We start from the raw sequence: 21,313 nt of genomic DNA, 5'->3' as shown, positions 1-21,313 counted from the left end.
ACGTCTCGGTTCACACTGCAGGAGTTAATGCTCAATTCAGATTTTTTTCTTTTGTGAACTTGTTTATATTTTCAAATAAATGTGACCTGTATTTGTGTTCGGATTCGGTTTGTGTTTGAACTCTAAACAGCCCATACCTCCCGTATGTGCATGAGGACATTGTGACATCACAGACAGCAGGCATGCAGTCGATGTTGTAACTGCCGTAACCGACGATGTTGAAAGGGCCGTCATAGTGGAGACAGATTTTTTTTCAATCTGTTCAATTTAAGGAGTAAATTAAGGAAGGGGAGGGTGAGGGTTTTTTTTTGTCGTGTCATTTTGCGCAATGCCAGCAACATCACTCTTGCTTGCTCCGAGCGAGTGGCTCACTTGCTCCGTGTGAGAGAGAAAGATAGTACACTAAGTTCGAAATCAGTAAGTGATTTTAAGCACACAAATAGTGGTGCACCATCACACGCAATGACGTACTGCTTTTTCTACTCTGCAGTAATTCAACATTATTTTTATGACTCTTGTGATAATTGCACACCATCACACTCAATGACGTACTGCTTTTTCTACTCTGCAGTAATTGAACATTATTTTTATGACTCTTGTGATCATTGCAAATGATCCCAAACTTGTGATATTGTCTTTTTCAGAGTTTTTCTCCCTTTGTGCCATTGCAAAACATCAAGAAAGGTCGTGTAGAAAATGGTGGTGCAAACATGGTTCAGAGATTCGAAGCAGATACATTTACTTGACGTATTTTTAAAGTCGACATTCCTGAACAACTTTTTTTCCCCAGCCCTAGTTATATATATCTGTGTTGATTTTACTCCTTGCATTTGGCCACTACAACTTAATTGAATAAATGAATTACTTATGTTTATGTGAAGAACTCTAAATCTATCTCGACACTGACAGACTTTTTTTTCTGTTTTTTTTTTTAATTGTATTTACCATCCATCGACTGTCGCTTTATACATGTGCCGATCCTACCCAAGCACCTATCTTGTTCTCTTGGTTTTGTAAATTACTAAATAAGGTTGAAGTACTGGAATATTAGATTGTGTTTTATATTCTATTTCACCTTCTGTCATCCTCAGTTGGTTCCCGTTAGTGGACAAGAATGGAAAAGCGGACAAGCTGCGAGGCGATGTACAGCTCTGCATCACCTTCATGAGGAACAACATGTCAGCTAGCATGGTGGACCTCTCCGCGCATGACAAGCCTCGTTCCCGCATGTCCAAGTTGAAAGACAAAGTTCGCTTGAAGAAAAAAGACAGCTTCTCTGATTCTGGCTCAGCTATGAGCCAAGTCTTGACGGACAGCGAGGGAGACCACGATTCACTCTCCCCCAACAGAACTCCAGGAGAGAAAAAAAAATCCAAGCTAAAGAACCTCTTTGCGCCTAAATCCAACTTGCAGCGAAACACCTCACAGTCCATGTCTACACTAGGGACCCTTCCTGGGAGGAACTCATCCCTTAGCGGAAGCCGCTCATCTGGTATCAATGTAGAGACGCCTGAAGGTATCATTTCCATCCATGCATAGAGTTTGTTCACTTCTCAACACTTTATGTTGCTTTTCTGCTGTTATTGACACGTTGTTTTCGTATATAGTATCAATGTCAACAATGGTGATTGTACTTTTCTCGTGGAAGAGCATTTAATTTTTCTGCTGGTTACTATAAATCTCTGGCTTGGTAGTTAGTTACCTGTTAAGGGGAAAAAATGCTTTCCTGCAAGTTGTTGGGATTTGGGGTAGAGATTTACTTCATTTATTTCTAAAGTCTAAAGCCTTTCTTTTCTTCCGCAGTTAAGAAGAAATTCAAATTTCTTGGACACAAGCGGAGTGGGAGCTCTGACAGCAAGGTGTCTCTAGGGGCATTATCTTTCCTGAGCCGCTCCAAGCACAGCAACAGTGACCTCAACAAACCCACCGTTAACAGCACCCATGTGGAAGCAGAAGCAACGGAGCCCGGGAGTAACTCCAATCTCAGTCTTAACAGCTCCGGCCAAGGCTCTACGGAGAACGTCCACCATCAAACCACCGGTGTCTCGGAAGCCAAGCACGTGCCTTTGTTTCGGTCCGAGACGAGAGATAGGCTCATGATGGAACAACAGCGTCGTCAAGAGGAAGAGGAAAGCCGGCGGATTGAAGCCGTGAGATTGCAGGAAGAAGAGGAGAGACAAAAGAAATGGCTGGAGGAAGAAAATTCTAGAAAGGCCGATGAATACGAGAGGAACAGGCGCTTTCTTGAGGATGAAGCAAGGAGGGAGGAAGAAGAAGAACGCCGGAGGCTGGAAGCATCGGAGAACGAGGAGCGCCGCAGAACGGAGGAGCTGACCCAAAGAAACGAAGAGGAGAAAAGTCATGAGGAGGCTTCCATGAGCGAAAGGCTCTCATCTCTTTTTGGAATCGCCAGAAAGAAGGAAGAAAAAAAGGAAGAGGCACCACAGCGCCTCGAAGAAGAAATGACCACGCACGCTCCTTACTATGACACAGCAGAACGGCAAGACTTCAAGGCCACAGACTCATTTGAGAATAACTCATTCATATCTACGACTCCGTTCAACGGCGATGAAAGTGCATTTGATGAGCAGAAATCCAGCCTTAACTCACAAAGCTCGTCGAGCACGCTCTTCTTAAATCGCACCCCGAGAGTTTCCACAGTTAAACCAAGGTAGGCCGTCATTCTCTTTTTCTCGCTTTCTCTCTTTTGTTTTATGAAAGAAAGTGTTCCATCCCATTCTTAGGAATTTGAGTCGTGTTTATTTACATGATATAAGAATCACTCGAGACTCAAGAGCAGAGGTCACCAACATGCTGCTCGCAGACACCGTGTAGCCCCAAAGAGCACGTGAGAAGCTTCCTTGCCCGTTCCCAAAATAGTTCACCAGTCGACGCGACACTGTGAGTTTTCTAGGAAAGCTGTGGGAGTGACGCAAATTCAATTCCGAACACAGGAATAGCTTTATAAAAGTAAAGTATAGACTATTGATATTTATATTTTTTTCCTAATTATTGTTTAATTACCCCTTACAGTTAATTAAAAAGGTGTTATATAAAATAAATAACCCCATGTTTGAAGAGCGCCTTTTCTGTTATTTCTGCGATTGTTGGTTCACTTTTAAGCGCTCTTGCAAACGGCTGCCTCAAAAAACATGTTTGGTTTTGGGATGGCATGTTCAACCTAGTTGTAATAAATGCAAATGTTCTTGGATTTATCTCAAATGTCAACAGACACCAAACACACCAACTGCAGTCCACTCACTCATCTTTGGACAGGCCTAGCCGCTACTGCAAAATAATCTTTGAGCTAATGTGTCATTAAAGAAATGTACATCAAGCTCTTATCATATCAACCCATCACAATGAGTACCCAAGAGTACCCCCCCCCCCCCCCCCCCCCCCCCCCCCCAAGAGTCTCACTTTGCTCAGTTTGTTTTTCATGTTGCTTGTGGACCAATTCTTCCTATTTCCCTGTGCAAGTCATTACATTTGCTGTCCTGTGTAGTTTAGCTAATGGCTGATCAAAGGAGCCAACCAATTTTACACATTGCAGTGAAGTGCACAAAGCGGTTTAATACGCACATTCAAGTAGACACGTAACAAGAGTTCCTAAAAAAGACCACTTCAGCTCCTAATACAACATGCTTAGATTTTTGAAAAATGGATGATGGCTACCCATGAAATTATGCTTCTTTTTGATTTTTTTGTGCATGTAGGAAAAATGTTGGGGTCTTTTCCAGGAACATTTTTGTGCTCTCTCGTTCCTACAAAAAAAGCACCTTCAAATTAAAGAACACGGTCACGCCTTGATCCTTTCATTCTGTCCGCTCTTTGACAAGGTGATGAGTTTGTTAAAATTTTGCACCAAATACGCTTGTCCTGGCCAAAATTCTGTGTTAATTAGTTTGATGGTTCACACGAAATTACCCTGATGGTTCACTTTCCCCAAATATGCCACTTAAAGCTAACATTTAACAGAGCAGGCTAAGCAGTAGATGAAGTCATGCACTCTGTTATTCACTTGTGCTTGCATGAATTTACAGAATTTGTGATGGAGAAATTTAGAGGCGTTGAAGTGCACATTTTTCTTTTTTTCAATAGATGTCCACTTTGCCAATGAAAGCATCTAACATTCTTTCTGCATTCTTTTCAACAATGCTTTTACTTTTATATTAATTGTACACATCACATTGACTCACACCCTGGTGAATCTTGGACTACTAGTAGTATTCCACCCACCAGTCAACAGACCTGTTTGGCCAGACTGCTCTGCTGTATGATGAGAAAAAGGGTGTGTTAGTTTTTGTAAAGATGTTGTGGAACAGGTTGCGGAAGGAGCGTAGAAGCAGTTACAGTGTGACTTGACATGTCGACGTCCTGGGTCTGTGGTTTTTCTTTTCCTCTCCTGTCTTGAGTTTTCCTCTACATTTGGATTTTGGTGGCAACTTTTGTTGGCTTTGGGTCATCATGGTGAGCAAACTGCACTCGTTTTTTTTCATGAATGTTGGATTCTGTGTTAGGTTACTGTGGCATTAAAGGGGGATTTTTTTTTGTTTTTTTGTTTGCTTATTCTGTTGAAATCAACTGAGTTTGTCCAATGCGTTACATTATAATTTAAATGGGTTTAAGGAAGTTCAAAGGTAGTAATGACGACTTACACTCAAATATTTATTTTGTTACTTAAAATAGGTGTTTTTTTGTAGTATTCATAACTTATGTAGTAATGATTAGAAGTGTTTTTGGAAACATATTAACCGGGCTTTTGACAACCACAGAAGTCACACTATGTCTGGCCATGAATTTAAGTACGGACATGTGTTGTTATGGTTGCTAAATGCTACATTGGTGATGGGCTTGTACATTGGTGGGACAACTTTGGGTTATTTAATAGTTTCACTGATTTGTAGGCCTTTTTTTCCACTTCTTGGCAGATTGAACCTTTCCCTGGAAACTGAATCCCCAGAGCACCTGCAATATGAATACTCTGAGCCTCACACCCCCAGTGTTCCAGTAGAGCAGCAGTGGTCTTCCCCAGGTGCCTTGGGATCTACTCCCTCTAGTGTGCTATATGAGCACCCTGATACTTTCTCCAACCTTCATTCATCCTTGGCTCCCCTGAAATTCAGGGAAAGTCCATCTGGTTCCACAAGTAAAAGTCCACCCGGTTCCCCGTGTAAAAGTCCCACTGGTTCCCCTCTTAGAAGTTCGCCAGGTTCCCGTCTGAGAAGCCCGCCTGATTCTCCCTCTAAAAGTCCTCCGGGTTCCCTCTTTAAAAGTCTACCACTTTCCCCGTTTAGAGATTACCCTGGTTCCCCTGCTAAAAGTCCACCGGGTTCCCCTCTTAGAACTTCGCCTGGTTTCCCTGTGAAAAGTCCCCCGGGTTCCCCTCTTAGAATTGTGCCTGATTTCCCTTTGAAAAGTCCCCCTGGTTCCCCTCTTAGAAGTCCTTCAGGTTCCCCTTTGAGAAGCCCGCCTTATTCCCCCTGTAAAAGTCCTCCTGGTTCCCCTTTTAGAAATCGACCTGGTTCCCCGTTTAGAGATTCCCCTGGTTCCCTTGCTAAAAGTCCACCGGGTTCCCCTCTTAGAACTTCGGCTGGTTTCCTTTTGAAAAGTCCACCTGGTTCCCTGTGTAGTCCTCCTGGTTCCCCTCATAAAAGTCTGCCTGCCTCCCCCTCTGAAAGTCCGCCTGGTTCACCTAATTACAGTGAAGACAACGTGCCGTCTTCACCCATGATGGGTGATAAGACAGGAAGATCCCCCTTGCCACCTTTGTATCCCATATACGAGTCCCAGACTGGTGGAACTAGAGAGGGGCAGATCTCAAATGGATCTCAGCAAGCAAAAAAACTATCCCTTCCTCTTCCCGATTATGAAACCCTATATCCTCAGAAGAGACATGGGGTAAAGGGGCACACTCGATGGGATCATATCATCGCTGAGGTGAATCAAAGACATATGGACACTGCACCAGAACTGACCGGTCCAGAGATGAGTGTTGATGGCCCAGCAGACCCAGGTGAGGCTGGACCTTCATTTCCGGATGAGAACATTTCTGTAGGTCATTTTCAAACACATCACCAGGAAAGCAGACATCGGTCATCAAAAAAAGTAGCAGCCCCACCTCCACCTAATCAAGTGTCACAAGTGAGCAACATTTCACGTTCAGATTCTGGCGGTCCAAGGGAAGGCCAGAACAGCGGGTGGACCGACGAGACATCCTACGTGACCAGATCTACCAGCCAAATGGACTGGGATTCGGCAGCATCTGATGACCAGACAAAACCTCCCCAGACCTCTGACATGCAAGTTCCCACTGCGAGACCGAGGCAAAGGTCTTCCATGAAAGAGCCAATAGAGCAAAAGTATGCTGCAGACACAACGGCTTTTACTGATATGCAAGAGAGCAGAAACATCCAAAAAACACCTAGTTTCAGTACGGGCGCCCCGTATTCAAGCACGGACCTTTTTTCTAAAGGCACAGGGTTACCGGAAAAACCACCCAGAACATCAGATGACCTTTATAACAGGGTTGTACCGAGGGAACAAAACCCCGAAAACCTTGGAATGACTGCAGAGGATCTGGATAAAATTTTCAACGAGGAGAAACTAGGGGATCCCTTCTCAAGTTTGAACGGCTATGAAACAAGCAAAATGGAGGATGAGAACTCCCAAATCAGTCCAGTTTTCCAAAGAAAAAATTCATCAAGACGAATTTCATCCCCTCCTTCAAGAAGTAACTCTATGAAGGCTTTTAACTTTCAGCAAGACACTTCGAATGAAGGTGAGACTACCAGAAGTCGACAAGAACTCTCGGGGCGGGATGACGCCTCTGAGTCCATCACACAAAGACATCCAGCTGATGGGAAGGCACAAGTCCACCTGTTTGATGGAGAGGATTCATTAGGAAGTGATCCTTTTCCGGTAGCGTCCCCTATGCCTTTTTCAGAGTCCCTCCCCGTTCTAACGGAGGTACCGTCTTCACAGTCAGAAGTTTTGTCTGTAAGAAAGAAACCCAAGAAAGCACTGATGCCACCCTCTGAGTCTAAGATTGTCGGTCCTCAGATTAGCAATGGAGATGACTTTGCCTCCACGTTGTCCAGGTGAGACTTGAAAAAGAAAAAAAAAAAAAGCTGACTTGGCATTTGTGGACAGTTGACTTGCTTCTCAATGTGGTTGCAGTTGCTATTTGGATATGGAAATCTTTGATCATCTGGTATTAACTCTGTTGGTATTGTTGGTTTCCTCTTAAAATTCAGGCTTGGTCTTTGCACTTCTTGATTAAAAGATTCAGACTACAGACTTGACTTGTGCCCAATTCTGCTACAAACTTGCTTTCGCCTTTGTCTTAGCTTAATGCCAAATAACTCATTTAAGAATCTGCATTTCCTTACAGGCCTCATCCAGTGAAGCCCATGCACGCAATTGAAAATCAATATCTCACCAGCACTTCTGCACTGAAAGACCTGCATGTTCAGAATGGGACGGCCGGAAAAATTAAGGTACGGCGGCATGAATATCAGAACCCAATGAACTCCCAGTTCGTGTACAGTCATTTTCCAGTTGATCCAGTAGAGACTTTTTCTTTCAGATTGTTGAAAATGCTCGCCCTTAGATTCGCAGTCAAATGTTCTCAATGGACAACTTTTGCTATCGCACTAGTCACAGGTGGCGGGCATGGCTGACAGCGGACCATTCACTCAGTTGACCCACGAAGAGTTGATCACGCTGGTGGTGAGGCAGCAAGCGGATTTGTCCAAGAAAGACTGTAAAATCGGCGAGCTTGAAGAGTACATCGATAATCTGCTGGTGCGCGTCATTGAGGAGAAACCCGCCATCCTGCAGGCCATGAAGACAAGCAAGCCATCGTGACCTATTCGCTCCCAGTGTGCATAAAGGCCCAGTAATATTTTTCATGTGCGTGTGTGTATGTGTGTGTGGATGGGAATGTGTACGAAGACATTCTGAGAGAGGTCTTAAGGCAGATGCACTTTGTGGAGTAGTATTCAGATTACCATTGAGAATGCCGTAAATAATCTCTGGTAGATAAACAAGCAGGTAAATGTGAGTATTTAAGTCAATGAATGTATTTGTTTGGCACAAGGTACCGGTGTTGCTTTCAACACTTGCTAAATGCTTGTATTTTAACTGAATTGATTTTATTTACAATACTTAAAAGGCGGGATGTGCTTAATTTAATCTTTTTTTTTTTTTCATTGCACACAAATGTTATATATGACCCATGTATTTCCTCATGACGTATATACATTTTATGGAGACATTTTATCCCCTAAAAAATACTTTATAAATGATTACCTCATCAACTGATTATGGAATTTCTCTCCACTGAGGTATCCCCCCCCCCCTACAAAGCAAACAGCTAATATCGTCTGTTTGCAATTGCCTGAATTGTATGAGTTGATTGTTGGCTTCACAGTGGAGTGAACTCTGAAAGCTTGAAGAACTAATTCTGTCCAATGCCGAATGATTGGTTTCCCCAGGAAGTCTGATAATCAAAGATGACAGTAAAAGGCCCACTATTGCGGGAGCTCGTCTGAATGAGCGCGCCATCTTTGCCTTCATTTCTGCCTTATTTGTGAATGCCTTTGCGGCAATCCTAAGCAATATTTTTATTATTTGGATGTCGAGACCTGTCTTCCAAAGCCTTTTGTGTCTTGTTAACTGGAGGAGTCATTGTTGACGGCCTCTCTTTTTCCTGTGGGCTAAGGCACTGAAAATGTCCCCAGATGGCTCATGGATTGTTGCTCCTCTTGGCATGCAAGGCCGAAGTAAATCAAATGTGGTTTTATTTTCAATAAAGACACTTCATTTTGTCCAAATACAAACTGGTTTTATTTGAGTTGAATACACTTTCATCAACCGCTTGTTCTTACATTATAGGCAAAGTATTTTATGAAAGAATAAATTCCCTTTTCTACATTTTCGAGGCATTTGACTTATTTTTGAAGGAAACAAAAGTTTCTGTTGTAATACAGAGCAGTTAATGACATTGTATCGGTCTTGAAAGTTAGAGCTTTGCGGTGAAGAACATACAAAGAAACAAGCGTAGATTATACAAGCTGACTGTAACATAACGCAAGACCGGAATTCCCCGAAGTAACACTACAGGCAGTTTTACTTTACAACAAAACAAGTACAGTATGCAAACTCACAAATCTATTTCTCCATGCTCAAACCTGACCAGACGGTCAAAACTCAAGTCTCCTTTGCTAGGACAGAGAATATGAGGGTGTGACTTTGATGTGTCAAAGCCAAGCAACCGGTCCTTCCGCATACTGGGTGATAAGTCCCGTGTGTGGACCCACTTGATAAAGGAATGCCCCAGCATGTTTACACTCAGGTCATGTAAAGTGGTTGTGCCCTGTTAGTTGCTAACTGGCAACTTACATAAAATCCAACGTTACAAAATATACTGTATAACAAACATAGAAACAAACTGATCTACTACCTGTTCAACTACCCTCATCTTGTTTTTTTGTTGTTGTTTTGTTTCCGTAGTGAACTGTAACACACATTACAACATTACAATACAGTATAACAGAAGCAGAATCCCACAGTAAAATTACATGACGTAATAAAACAAAAACAAGAGCAGCATGTCCATTAGTGGGACAGTGAATTTAAAGGTTGGAGAAAAAAGAAAAGATTTTTCCAGTCAAGTTAGATTTTTGGATGACATTTTTTGTCATGATTTTTTTGGGGAGGGGATGGACATTAGCACTATATTTATACCTTTTTTCAGGTTGAAATGTTTAAGATATTGGTGGTATTGCATTAATGTAAACTTCACATTTATTGTTTGTTGTTTTCAATTATTTGTAGTGCAGTTATGTTGCAAAGTAAAACTCCTCTAAAACAAAATCTGCATGAGCAAAAAATACCCCCTGGTGTGAAAAAACATCCATGCATTGAAGCCTTTCCCTCTTTCTTACTTCCCCATACAATGAAAAATCCCCCTGTTGCATAATGCATTTTTTTCTGCCTTTGCATAGCACTTTAATTAACTACAGCGAAAACAAGCCTGCTGCAAAAGTCTAGCTTGGTTTATACTTGACGTGCCGGCACGCATTTTGCAGCACTTTATACTCAGTGCGGCTCTCCCCCGCTGTCACACAATATTCTCCCATAGTATAGATGGCGGTAAATGGACTCTGCAACATACAAACAACGCTACTCTATAACACAGGTAGAGAATCCTAGTAGATTCAAACAGTCTAAATGTTTCCAAGTGTTTTTTTTTAACAGACTCCTCATTTCTAACGTGGCGCTCGCCAGGAGTTGTTTACTGTATTTAGGTCATGGTAGTCTTTTTCAGCTGAATCATAAAGGTGTTTCTACCGGCAAACTACCAAGAGCAATAATTGGTCCACCATGTTTTCCGCTCGAAAAGAAATTACATCGTTGTGGAAATTCTGGCCCGTGCAGAGGGGCGTGGATACCGAAATAAAATGATTTTGATGCGTGGAGCGGCACGGACCTTGCGTATGCGTCAAGCTTAAACCAAGCTTAACACTTGAAGACAGGATAAAATAAAGATGAAAGATGGATGGAGCAAAGTGAATATATTGACATGATGCAAGAAATTAATGCAAGTATGAAAACAAATGGCAATTTTGGCAATTTATTTTTCTTTTTTTCAGGATTGGATGGTTTTGTTTCTAGCTTCAGTCCGATTGTACATTGCACAATACGTTTTTTATGTTCACGTCCGAGACATATTTGCTATAGTGAAAAGTCCCCTTTTGTGAAAACATGATTTCGCTGCAATTATGATTTCGTTGTAGAGGAGTTCTACTGGACTCTGATATTTCCAGAGGGATCATATTAATTACATATCTACTTTACACGCGTTTCACAGCACGACACTGGCGGTGGCGCCATTGTTGGCAGCAATGCCGATACGTCGGTGGCACACCATCATTTTGCGCAGCTCGGCACGAAAGCGGTCATGGAGCCAAGCGTAGAGGAAGGGGTTACAGCAAGATGAACTCATGGCACACAGGTGACACAGCAACTGAATGAGCAGAAAATAGCGCTTATCGATCAGATGGATGTCAATGTCACGCAACACGTTAAACACGCTGATGGGCAGCCAGCATATGCCGAAAGCCGCCACCACCAGGGTCACCAGGCGGAAGGTCTTGCGTTTGCGCAGGCGCTGGGCCTCGACCTGGCTCCGAGTGTGGTAGCCTGGAACCACGCAGTTCCTCAGTTTGATGGAGATGCACAGGTAAGAGATGCTCAAGGCAGACAGAGGCAGCACGTAGGTGATGAAGAGCGTGCCGTACGCGTAAGCCAGACGCTCCCGCTCCTGACCCATCCAGAATTCCTCGCAGATGGTGAAACCCTCGTTTGGGAAGTCCACATGGTAGGTGTGAGCCACAGCGGGGGCCACCAGGGCACAAGACAGCAGCCAGATAGCACATAGCAAGTAGGTGCATGCCACGATTGAGATGCGCTTCTTCAGAGGATGCACTGTGGCGTAGTACCTGCCGGGGTCACAGGAAGCCTTAAGGGGTCGTCTCGACAAGTGATGCTCACACCATATTCAACATTTTATCCTGATTTGCATTGCATTTATGAAATATGAATGAAACGATCCCTTTGAATCCATCTCAAGGCATGGTCATTTTGTCACTCGCTGTCAATTGATTGATTGGAAATGACATCACTGGCGCTCAGGAAACAGCCCGTATTGGTTAGGCTTGCAAATGTCACGTGACCAAAATCAGAAAGCAGCTGGTGCCTGGTTGTTACCTGAGCTTTGAGCAAGTGGGATATCATCTTCAGTTGACAGCAAGTGGCAAATTGGCTGCCCCTTGATATGGTTGTATATTAAATTGGTAAATGTTGCTGTTTAATTCATACTACACAAAATACAATATTAATATGAATGCTGTTTTTAGACTGATAGGATGAGTGCATAGAGCATTTTGTAAATAACATTTTGGACTTGACTCCCTCTTTGAGTGTAGTCTAAGAAGTTTTATATATTCCTTTTAAAAACCTGTATAGGCAAATAATACTTTGGGGGCGTCCGTTAGTCACTTTTAATTTGTGGCTAGGTTCAGCCCCTATCTCCCTGGATAGGTTGAAAATAGAACAATAGTATATTACAAAACTATAAGTTGTACTGCGGGACATTATCTGATTTACAGTAAATTAATTGGTCTGAAAATAACTTGTATACGCCAAATGGTGGATTTGTATTCAGTTGCCTTTGCGTCAGGATTGTGTAGTGATTGGCAGAATAATTCAACATTTTCCTTTTTTTTTTTTTTTTTTTTTTTTGGTGGCACGCAGTTACATTTTTGGTCATATAAAATATTTGTCTTTGGCTCCCTAAGGACTGGGAAACACTCTCAGAGAATATCTCCTGGTCACCCGTTGTTAGATTTTACCTCGCTGGCCCAGGGATAGCCATTTGCTCCATTCTATGATTGTACATTCACCATATCATTATCCAGACCTGCTGACCGCTCGTTCACCCTGCAGCCCAATGTATCACCTTGTGTCTGCTAAAAGAATCCCCAAGCCCTATTGCCATTTAGAGCAGTCAACACAGGGACAGCCTACTGATCTTTCCTTCTAGAAGGAATGATTACTCCAGCTCCAACGGTCGCATCTATCCGTTCTCCCACAAGCTTTCACACATGTTCTATTGGCAGTTTGCATTTCAAACACATCCCACTCAACTCTAATGCTGTTGCCAATGTCAAGTAATAATGAAGGAATCGGGTGACAAGCTCACAGAAGAATAAGTCTCTAAATTTGCTCAACAGGAACATTGAATCTTTTTTTTTCCTTGATGTCCAATACTGTTTGAATCATCTGCTTATGCACCTACCACTTATCCTGTCCAACGTCATGTGACTCAATCACAAGCAAAGACATTGTAGCTTTCATTAGGTTACAGTGGAGTTCAACACCGCTGGAAAATGCAACAAATGTAATTCCGTACTGCTGGTTTATCATGTTTAGGGACGCGGGAAGCAATACCGCATCCCAGTTGATCACACTGCTGTATTGCTTGCCAGTAATTCACTTGGCACTAAGTGAGCCAACTAGTTTATTTCATTCACACCGGCATTGAGTGTCAACTGATCTGAACCGATGCTTCCTGCACAGATGTCAAGTAGGAGAACTAAACCCAGTAAACTATTACTCAAAACACAGCATTATTACCTTACGTCATTACATAGAAAATTGACATAATTTACGTGTTTGTATGTGTGTTTAATATTGAACGTTTAGTTTTCTGTATTGTGGGAGCCGACAATTCCAATGCATAAAAGTTGCCCTCTCTTATTAGGTCATATCATCAAAGCTTTATATTTTCATCCACCAAATACAGCTCAATTTCATTAGTGGCAGCAACGTTGTCACCAAATACCACCTGTTAGAATAATTGCATATAGGTCACCCCATATTTGTTTGATGCAGTTAGTATGTTTATTGTGCAATTAGTTAGTATGTTTGTTATGCGATCGGTATTTTGGTAGAACAGAATGAATGTTTTTGTTGCTGTTGGTTGTGAAGAAGAGGAATCGATGCGTCTCAAGCAGCTGCAAGAAAGAGACAGGCCTGTCACCCGACCATCAGGGGTTTCGTGACCCGACCTTTCGCACTTGATGTTCCTGAGGAAGAAGATAGCAGCATGGACTCTGCATTACGATCATAAACTGATTGTTTACACTGTTATCAAATGTCTACCCCAACCCTTCAGGGCAGCAATGACTTTTGTACCTGAGACCAACCCAAATGAATACATGACTAGCGGAAAGGATCTGTAAGCAGACGGAAGGAGCTTTCAGAAGGTGAAGGTTCATGTTCGCTCACCTCGCGAGAAAAGGTTTGTTGCCTTCTCTCTGTTTTGTTGCTTATTAAATGTTTAGGTTGCCTGAACCTTACAATACCAATACCAGTATGACAGTGTTGTGAATTTATTAATAATTGATACAAAACCACAATATCGAACTCCTAGCACCTTTACTTACTCGCTGTCGCCAAATACCAGAACCAGTATTGGACGGTGTGGTGAATTTAGGTAGCAAACGACACAAGACCACAATATCAGACTCTAGCCCCTGTACTTGGGAGGAAAAAAATCAAAGAGGTCCAAGTCTGTGTCAGATGGGGTTGACACAAAACATGTCAGTCGTCCAAGTTGCACAGAAGGCAGAAGTGTCAGAGCCACTATAGAAAATGTGTTGTGGCACCACGTAATTACAGATGCTAGCCTGAGCACGCCAGGGAAAAAAATATACACGTATTGTACGTAAATCAATCAAGATTTGCCATGTTGCACTTTCTTCATGTGTCAGGTTACATCCTTTCCATAAGAAATGTCTTGAAAATGATCAATACATTTCTGAGTTTGGACAAGTATCTCACCACATTCACAGCCAACTTAAAAAACAATATTTGCTAAAGAAGATTTGTGCACATTTTAAAGACCTCATCCTCACTCGTTCAGTGATGAGTAGCGTACACTACGTGCCTGCTGGATGCAAATTGGAGAGAGAGACTGAACATTTACCAATTTCATCCAAGTATATAAATCTGTTTCATCCAAATATAGTGGGAATCTTAAATATTTAAGATTCAAGAGTTTCATTGTCATATGCATAGTAATACCATACAATGAAATTCTTATTCTGCTCACTTTCCTGAGCAGACATTTCACAATCGAGCAAATAATAAGGTAGGCAAGAAAACAAAAACAAACAAAAAAAAAAACAGTAATAGGGCAATAGGCACATTAATAATCAACCACTAATAAATGAACAGACTTACATTCGGAGCCTATTACGGAGTAAATTGAGTGGAGGAAACTGTATACATATGAGTCGGTTGGTCCATACAATCGCGGTCGCAGGCTTTAACCCCCGAAATATATTTTCCGTACATGTGAAAGCAAAAGTGGCAGGATCACTCACAGTACACTGATGCCATGTACGAGACAGATGCTTGCTGTTTTTCATACCTGCACGTCTGTCTGAGTCATTCCGTATTAATAGTAACCTATAATAATGACAGTACTCAAAAATAATTTATTCCAGACGTACATATCAAATTAGTGCACCTTCAATAATCGAGAAGTCGCTCTCACTTGAAAGAGGTTGGTGACCCCTGCTCGAGTGAGTGCAGGTTAGATAGCTGATTAGTTGAAACAGCACTAGGAGGGTAAAGGAGGATCCATACATGATATTGAAATAGCCTGAAAGCAGAAGTAAGAAAGTATATCTGCTAGCATGCAAGTTGTAACATTTGAGGAAGACATAGACTTTGTGGTGACGGAGGTGAGGTTATCTGGCTATTGTGACCAGTGATGGCAGCAAAGCATCACAAAAGTAATGTGATTACTGCAATGCATTACGTTTTGCTGTAACGCGGTAGTGTAGGGCATTACACACAAAACAACTAAAAATATTTTCCTCAGTACAAATGACAATAATGGGCCTTACAATGCATTTTAACCAAATTTTTCCAAAACCTAAGATAAGGACGGGACAAAATGTTTACTTCCTGTTGTCACTTTCTACCACAGCAGAGACGAATGTGGCAGCAGCAGACCGCAGGTTGGATATGGACAAAACGTACACGAGATGGACATACGCCCATTACTTTCAGTTTGTCAGAGATAAGGACAAGAAGAATATAATAATTAATGCCAAATAGCACCAGTATATGACAAAACATTTCGAGCCACACGCGGAGGATGAGAGTGGGGATAATACAAAGCAGACAAAAATAAAAGTTCTCTTGCTCGGGGATGCTACTCTGTTGTATATACTGTATGTTGTACGTAGAAGATGTGCTGCTGGTTTCCACAGTGGATTCGCCAGCATTTCAAAACCTTGTCAGCAAGATCCCTGTCACAATCCCTGCAATAATGACAAGGTAAGCTAATGCTAATTTTCACTATACGATTGCTATCAAAAATAGTTTATACATAGTTCTGGTCAATGTATCAAGGTGAAACAAGAAGCTGATACAAAAACTCATGTTAAACAGTAGCCTTACTTTAAACACAATAACGATGATGTAGGTTGTCTGCTAACATTATCTCCACAGAAACCATCTATTTTTTTCAAACGTTTGTCCCTAACCTAGCCGACTGAATTTAAATTTAAATTTGAATGTTAACAGAGAAATTGTGAAATGCACTAACTGTTTCCGCCTAAAGCATAAGCAATGCCTCTATGCTGTGAACCTCTGGGGTAATGGGATTAAAATGCAAAAAAAAAGATTATGTATCTTGTCACGTCTTTAACGGTTTACAATACAATACATATCAAATGATTTGTACTCTTTTTAGGCTTAAACCAACCATGCGCTGGATGTGTAATCAGCATAATGAGCTACATGTAGAATGGAAAATCCATATTTGGTAATGTAATATTAATGCATTAGTAGAGCTTAGTAGCTTTACATTTCAAATACAGTAATATTATATTGTAACAAATTACTTCAAAATGACAATAATAAGTAACAAATAATGCATTAAAGTTCATCCATTATTTATAGCCACTTAGCCTCACAAGGGTCGCTGGGTTGCTGGTGCCTAGCCCAGCTGGCTTCGGGCAGTAGGGGGCGACACCTTGAACTGGTCACCAGCCAATTGCAGGGCACATAAAGACAAACAACCATTCACGCATACAATCACACCGAAGGTCAATTTAGTATGTCCAATGCAATACACCTGCAATGCATGTTTTTGGAGATTGGAAAGGAAGCCGGAGTGCCTGGAGAGAACCCACGTGGGCTCGGGGAGAACATGCAAACTCCACACAGGAAGGTCAGAGCAAGGTGGATTTGAACTCGGGTCCCTTTAACTGCGAGGAGGACGTGCTATTCACTGCTCCACGAGCTGCCCGCACATTAACGTTAACACATATTAATAACAACAAAATTAAATTGTGTGCTCTTTCCAAAAACCTCTAAATGCTGAAATATAGCAAGAGGACATCAATTGTACATATTTATTTTATACATGCTTCATCTGGTTTCTCATGTTTGAATCCTTAATCAAATCACTTGACCTCCATGCCAAGGGGTTTTTTTTTCCTTTCATATAGAGTTTTTAAAGTATTCCAGCTAGCATTGTAATAGTAAATTTTAGTTAGTAACAAACAAAAGCCCACCTCAGTCGCAGTAAGCCTCACGCAGGACTCGGAGAACAACTTTTTTTCAATTTTTCTTAACTTTTTTATTGCGTGGTTTTGCCAACATTTTATTTAAATCTTACATTTGTATTGTAAAGGATGATTGAATTATTATCGCAAATAATTATAACTAAATATTATGTATTAATAATATCAAAATATTATAACTATACATAAAATTTGAATCACTTGACAGCACTGTCAAGTGTTTCTTTTTTCACCAATTGAGAGGATGCAAATACAATTTTTAACAGATTTTTAAGGCTTTATGAATTTAATCTCAAGTTACCACTTTAACGTAGGCAGCCCTAATTGCGTATTCTTATTTTTGTTAAACATGTATGTGCAATAATTTTCATTTGAATAATTGTTTAGATAGAGCAGTTAGATCATCCTGAAATTATCTCCATATAGTAATATTACAATAATTATGAATAAAAAGATTGATGAATGGAAAACATTTGCTTTGTTTTTGTATGAACACTTAGGCCTACTATGCTAGTGTCTTTTAAATGTGATTATGTTAGTGGTAGCAAGGTTGTTGTTTTTTTTTATGGGAGGGTGGGGGGCGGCGGGAGGGCAGCAGAACCACTGCATTAGAGCACTCAAAGACTTGTTAAGACCGAAAGACAAAAATTGTTCCATGTTTTTGCCTGTTTTTTTTTTTTCCCAACTCTCTTTGCCAGGTAACATTCACTTTGTGTGAAATTATGGGCAGGTATTTACTCGTCTAAAACAAGATTATGATGTCTCTCATCTTCCCCTGGCATTTTCTCATCTGACGATAGATGCATGTGCAAAAACAACACCCACTTGAAATACTCTTTGCCAGTGTGACTCACCTATCCACCCCAATGGTGGTGAGGGTGAAAACTGACACGTAGACAGTCACCGGCTGGATGAGATAGACCAGGTAGCACATGAAGCGGCCAAACACCCACCCGTGTGGGTTGAGGGCATAGGCCAGCGTGAAGGGGACGCAGGTGGCGCACATGAGCATGTCCGAGAAGGCCAGGTTCCCGATGAAAAAGTTGGTGACGTTGTGCATCTTTCGAGTGCAGCAGATGACGTACAGGAGCAGGTAGTTGCCGATGACGCCCACCAGGGCCACCAAAGTGTAGCAGGGAATGATGAGCAGCTTGAAAGACTGGAGCAGTTCCACACCCTCAAATTGCGGCTTGCCGTCCGAGGAGTGATTCTGGAGCGCCACCTCGAAGATCCCAGCCGTTTCATTCAACTCATGGGCCTCCGACGGCGGTGATGTGAGCTTTGTGACGCAGACGCTTGGGTCCTCCATCCCAATAGGAAGATTTCACCCTGGGGATTTGGTCACGATTAATACAACGCGTCTTTTATCGTCTCCGGGTCAAAAATGACACGTTTTCGAGTTTGCGTTGTTGTACTGAAATGAGGCTTTGTCTAATTATCAGACAGAATTCTACAACAAAATTAATTATCAATTTTATTCAATTCGAAAGGTACAAAATTAAAAACAACAATAACATTGTGATGTCATCAATAGATGGAGAAAAAAAATAAAGTCCACCAAGTCAGATTTGTCGACTTTAAAAATAGGTCAACTAAAAATATTTGTCTTGAGGCTCATGCGTAACCATGTTTGCGCCACCATTTTCTAAATGGGCATTCCTTGGAGACAAATGTGGTCATTGCAATCACAACGCAGAGAAAAACTCGTCCAAAAATCTTGGAGTCAGAAGTTTGCGATCATTTCCATTTAAAATGGAATATTTCAATTAATAAATATATTAATACCCAATCAAAAATTAAAGTTTTGTTTTTTGTTTTGTTATTTTTTAAAGTGGAACTGTAGGGACAGACATTTCAAAAATGTCTGGTTTCGGAGGGGGGGGGGCTAACCTTAGCGGATAGCCTACATCATCGTTATTGTGTTTAACGTACTGTATAACATGAGTTTTTATAGGCCTCATCTTGATACACATTGACCAGAACCATTAATAAACTATAATTAATTGCAATTGTACAGTGACAATTAGCATTAGCTTACCTTGTCATAATTGCTAGTTGTCAGAGAAGTCTACAAAGAAGACTGAGACAAGCACAAAAACTAAACAGCAAAATAGTAACTCAGACCAACCGAGATCGACTTTTCTTTGCCGGCTAAGGATGGCTCGGCTTCCACTCTAGAGTTCATCTCAGAGCCGTCGGAGCCCAGCCGTCCCCGCCTGCTTTTTATTCATTCGGCAAAGCATTGCACATTACAAGTCATAAAAAAAGAGCCAGTTGGGCGCCGGCAACAGCTGGGCCAAGGTTTCCTGCGTCAGCAGCTTTATCTAAGGACCGGGGCGAGATGAACAAGGACAGCATAGACGCATAGCAATGCATGCTACTCTAGACAAGAAATAAACACAAAATGATAACAACCTAATATATGATTTGCTTCACACCAGTTCCAACGGGGATCTTGGTGACAAGGTTTCGAAATACAGTAGTGGTGTACCATTGCATTGCACTGTACGTAGGACATACTTCGCCACAAATCTCCCAACCTCTTGAGGACTAAGTGGCATCCTTGAGCGAGCAAGCACTAATTTTGCCTGCTTTATTCCCACTCTCAACCCTCAATTATGTTACTATAGCACCGCTCTACATTATATAGTTTGTCAAATTACTGGTGGTATGTTGCAAAGTGGACAGCTTTTTAGGTGTCGCACACAAAGCGCACCCAACTATTAAATTCTTCCAGCATTACAAATGCATTACTTCCAGCACTGCCGATAGATAAAAATGAATGAAAAGGCTATTTTCATGGAAATAACTACATTGTAAGTTAGCTAAGTGCAACAACATTGAATGATAACTATTTTCATATTTATGTATATATATAAATTAATTGACATTGCAGGACATACAAGTCATTCAAATATGTGCTGCTTTAATTATTGGGGAGAAAGACTAGCATTGCAATGACGAGCGATAATCTTTTCATCATGAGGTTTCATCTTCTCATACCTCTTTTTTGATTTACGTTGCACCCCGGATAAACAAGCATTAAATTGGGGATATGTGTTGGTAGCGCACCATGTCCCAGACTGCTTGGTCACGTGCGTGGTGCATCATCAATAGTAGGTAAACGTCACCACAAAGATGTAACTAAGGAGCGATCAAAACATTAAGTATTTATTTAATTAGAATACTATTATTATTGTTAATAGGCCTTTCAGAACCTTTACCTTTTTTTGATTTAAAAAAATGTTCATCCGTTCATTGGTGGGAGGGGCTGCTTTAATGTAAACAAAGAAACATTAATTTGATACAACTTGATTTGGTGCATGAAGGAAAGCATTACATTAAATGCTGTAGACTTGTTAAAGAAAGAGAATCTGGAATTAACTATGAATGACATTTTGCTCTTCCATTAGATGAGGAAGAGCATGCACAGTTTGTTTACATAATACATGTACATCCGTGATTATTCACTGTGTAATACTGTAAATATATACATACATGTCTACATATATATATATATATATATATATATATATATATATATATATATATATATATATATATATATATATATATATATATATATATATATATATATATATATATATATATATGTATGTATGTACACACCCACCCACACACAGCCCATCCACAGGCTTACATATGCAGTGCTAATTACAATTGTTGTCATAAATCTGGTTTAGTAAATCTGATATTGCTCAATGTTTAGCTTATTTTATCTTGTAATTTCATAATAGGTAAACTGCATTATTTTTTGCATTTGTTTAAATAACATTTTTGTGTCACCAATTTTGTTACACTTTTGTCAAACAGCTCTGACATGTGAGAATAAATAAAAGTGTTTTTCGTCTGCACATTTAATTATTTATGTATGCCAAAAAGCAAAAGCGAATTGGTAAAAAGAACAACCTGGTAAAAGAGAAGTAATAGTCATTACTGTGTCTTTTAAGGAAACATACTCAATGCATCGATGCACACAAAGCCCAAATTGTTCTCACGTCCGTTCCTACCTTATGTTGGCGGCTCAAGGTCCGTGATGGTCAGAAGCAGAGGCAGAGGAGGCGAGGAGGTATACCCGGTGGAGCTCCAGCGTGGAGCGTGCGCGCGCTTCTCGCACA

At 41.1% G+C, this 21,313-nt stretch overlaps 2 protein-coding genes across 2 annotated transcripts in view; one reads left to right on the top strand and one right to left on the bottom strand.

Annotated features, from left to right (window-relative positions):
- The window catches only part of rab11fip1a (RAB11 family interacting protein 1 (class I) a), a 16,538-nt gene extending 7,695 nt beyond the window's left edge, over positions 1 to 8,843 (top strand). Inside the window, exons 2-5 of the mRNA XM_088422204.1 lie at positions 1,092 to 1,516; positions 1,804 to 2,671; positions 7,394 to 7,499; positions 7,660 to 8,843. Of these exons, the coding sequence (XP_088278330.1) occupies positions 1,092 to 1,516; positions 1,804 to 2,671; positions 7,394 to 7,499; positions 7,660 to 7,869 (1,609 nt within the window). The 3' untranslated portion in view covers positions 7,870 to 8,843. The remainder of the gene's footprint in view (positions 1 to 1,091; positions 1,517 to 1,803; positions 2,672 to 7,393; positions 7,500 to 7,659) is intronic.
- Positions 8,827 to 21,313, bottom strand: prlhr2a (prolactin releasing hormone receptor 2a). Its single transcript, XM_088422216.1, has 3 exons — positions 21,206 to 21,313; positions 18,029 to 18,503; positions 8,827 to 11,507 (listed from the first exon to the last, which is right to left on the bottom strand). Exons 2-3 carry the CDS (start codon positions 18,481 to 18,483, stop codon positions 10,871 to 10,873), a joined length of 1,092 nt encoding a protein of 363 aa, XP_088278342.1. The 5' UTR covers positions 18,484 to 18,503; positions 21,206 to 21,313; the 3' UTR covers positions 8,827 to 10,870.

The sequence above is a fragment of the Hippichthys cyanospilos genome, chromosome 1 (assembly GCF_059441005.1).
Source record: "Hippichthys cyanospilos isolate Australia breed blue-spotted pipefish chromosome 1, RoL_Hcya_1.0, whole genome shotgun sequence".
NCBI lineage: Eukaryota > Metazoa > Chordata > Actinopteri > Syngnathiformes > Syngnathidae > Hippichthys > Hippichthys cyanospilos.
This window is presented reverse-complemented; position numbering and strand designations above follow the sequence as displayed.

Coding starts and splice junctions, on each gene's coding strand:
- prlhr2a (XM_088422216.1), bottom strand. CDS start 18,483: ATGGAGGACCCAAGCGTCTGCGTCACAAAGCTCACATCACCGCCGTCG. Junction 11,508..18,028: donor ACCACCATTGGGGTGGATAG/GTGAGTCACACT, acceptor TGACCCCGGCAG/GTACTACGCCACAGTGCATC.